This window comes from Cucumis melo, chromosome 11, assembly GCF_025177605.1.
Source record: "Cucumis melo cultivar AY chromosome 11, USDA_Cmelo_AY_1.0, whole genome shotgun sequence".
Classification (NCBI taxonomy): Eukaryota; Viridiplantae; Streptophyta; class Magnoliopsida; order Cucurbitales; family Cucurbitaceae; genus Cucumis; species Cucumis melo.
The window spans coordinates 8002909-8005136 of NC_066867.1; the positions used below are offsets into that span (position 1 = coordinate 8002909).

The 2228-nt window shown below is 41.1% G+C and overlaps 1 protein-coding gene across 1 annotated transcript; it reads right to left on the minus strand.

Annotated features, from left to right (window-relative positions):
* Window positions 1–250: 250 nt before the first annotated feature.
* LOC103501099 (benzyl alcohol O-benzoyltransferase-like) lies at window positions 251–1957 on the minus strand. The gene is given in 1 exon segment (NM_001328466.1): window positions 251–1957. A coding segment is annotated over 1 exon segment (1380 nt). The 5' UTR covers window positions 1787–1957; the 3' UTR covers window positions 251–406.
* Between the last annotated feature and the right edge of the window lie 271 nt (window positions 1958–2228).

Below are 2228 nucleotides of genomic sequence, written 5' to 3' on the forward strand. Positions count from 1 at the left end.
ACAATCGCATAATATTCTTTATAAAAGTTCCCACAAAAAGAAAATTCATTCATTGGGTTGATTGCCTAAAAACAAGTAAACCAATAAGTTAAACATAGAGAAGATGCCAAACACATCCTTAAATTTGGCTTTTGAGTGTAACGTTTGTCTATAAAAAAGTCCAAAAATAAAAACAAAAACAAAACTTAATGCCTTTTCCATTATCATATATAAATCCAAACTAATTAAGGTAATAAGTTAGAAATAAACCAAAGATTTCATAAATCACAAACCTTATACTACATTACATGGCAAATATTACACTACCTTATACACCTCATTATTCTTCTTCTTATTTTGTATATGGCTATAATCATTAAGACTTCTTCTTTGAAGGGTTTTATTGGTATCACACAAATTTTCCTAATTATAGAGCAGATGCTATGAACAATGGTTTCTTATTGTCAACTCCATCAATGGTTTTTCCTGCCTTCAACAAAGCATCAAGTTCTTTCACAAATCTTTCCATAGCTGGAGCAGGCAGACATAGAGGCACCAATATTCCTCTCTCTCCTTTCTTATTCTTGAATGGTATATAGAAGCTTGCCACGCCTGGGATTGCTCCTACGCCTCCTTTCGCCGGTCCTCCATACATAGCCTTTCCCCACCCGAAGTCCACATCCTCGAACCCCGCTCTCGTCACGTCTGATACAAGGTACGTCCTCACCACAGTGAAATGGGGCCTTCCTTTTATCACCATAAGATCTGCCACTGACTTCATGTAATCCTCCGTCACGTCCGCCTTAGCCTTTCGGACTAATTCCAAAGCATACCCTAATGGGTTTTGACAAAGCTTCCCTGCAGTCGTCAGTGCTACTGGAAAAGCAAACGCGTTACCGTAATATCCGGTTGGCAATGGAGGGTTGAACTTGGAGCGAGAGTTGACGATGCAGAGTACTCGCACTTCCTCTTCGGGATCGGGCTGGAGAGATATAGTGCGGAAGCGCCAGAGGCAAGCAGTGAGGACCTCAAAGGAAGAGCACTGACGAAGGTGGCTAGGTAAGGCCTTACGGATAGCAGAGATCTCGGATGGGCCAAAGAAAAAGGACCGATGTGCCATGTCATCAAGCGGGATGATAGTGCCTTTGGTATCGACAACTTCATCGTACTCGCGATGATGACATGTAACTTTTGGTGGATCCCTTGCATTTAAGAGAGCCCTTTGCCAAACAGGACGAACCGAGGGAGCAGTTGCGCCACGAGCCATCTCACCAACAGCCATCATGAATTGAACAAGTCCAGAAGCATCACTCATGGTATGATTCAAACGAAGAGCAAAGATAAAACCTCCACACTTGAGTCTTGTAACTTGGATGAGCAATAACGGACAATCGAGAACCCCGCTAGAGTTCGGAACATCAAAAAGAAGCTCTTCCAGACAAGGAAACGGAGGTTGAAGTGCATCGCCGAATTGTTCCAAACTAACATCCGCATCCGCTTCAATAAACATAACACCTTCTCCCGTACATTCAACAAAAAGCTTACGTCCGGGCCCTTCTCTAAGCCGACCGGCAAAGGGATAATAAAACACCAAGGCCTTGGCAATGGCTTCCTTTATAACCCTAGCCGGGTCAGTCCCTGCCATTCTCGGATCGTGACGGTAGAATTGAATAACAGGGATTTGAAAGCGAAGGCCTTCTTGGTCATCAATATCAGAGAGTTGCTTGAACTCATGAGGAGTAGGGTCTGATGGAGGAATTAGTTGAGGTTGGGATCTTTGAACTTGAAAGACAAGAGAAGAAGCCATATTGAGGGATTGAATATAACTAGAATATTGTCTGATTTGTGAGATTTGAGTGATAGTAAAAATGGAGAGGAAGATGGATTTATAGAGAGAAAGAAATGGGAAAAGAAATTGAAAGTAGTTTGGGAATCTAACAGGAAATTGTGGGAGGGAGGTAGCTATAGGAGGAGGGATATCAGAAATTGTGGTGGCAGTTTCATGTCAAATATATTAATTCTAACAAACTTTCATGGTTTGAAAGACTAGACTTTTGGTTTTAGTATTGCATGAGGTGGGGTACTGGTGGTGCATTTTCACACTTACATATATGTAACAACAATTTGTAATAATATTATATATACATTATTATATTTAGGACTTTCAAGTAAACGGGGAAGAGTCACTATCAAAGTGGGAAAATATCGAGGGCCATTTATTTCTTTAATACAGTCAACATTTTCTATGT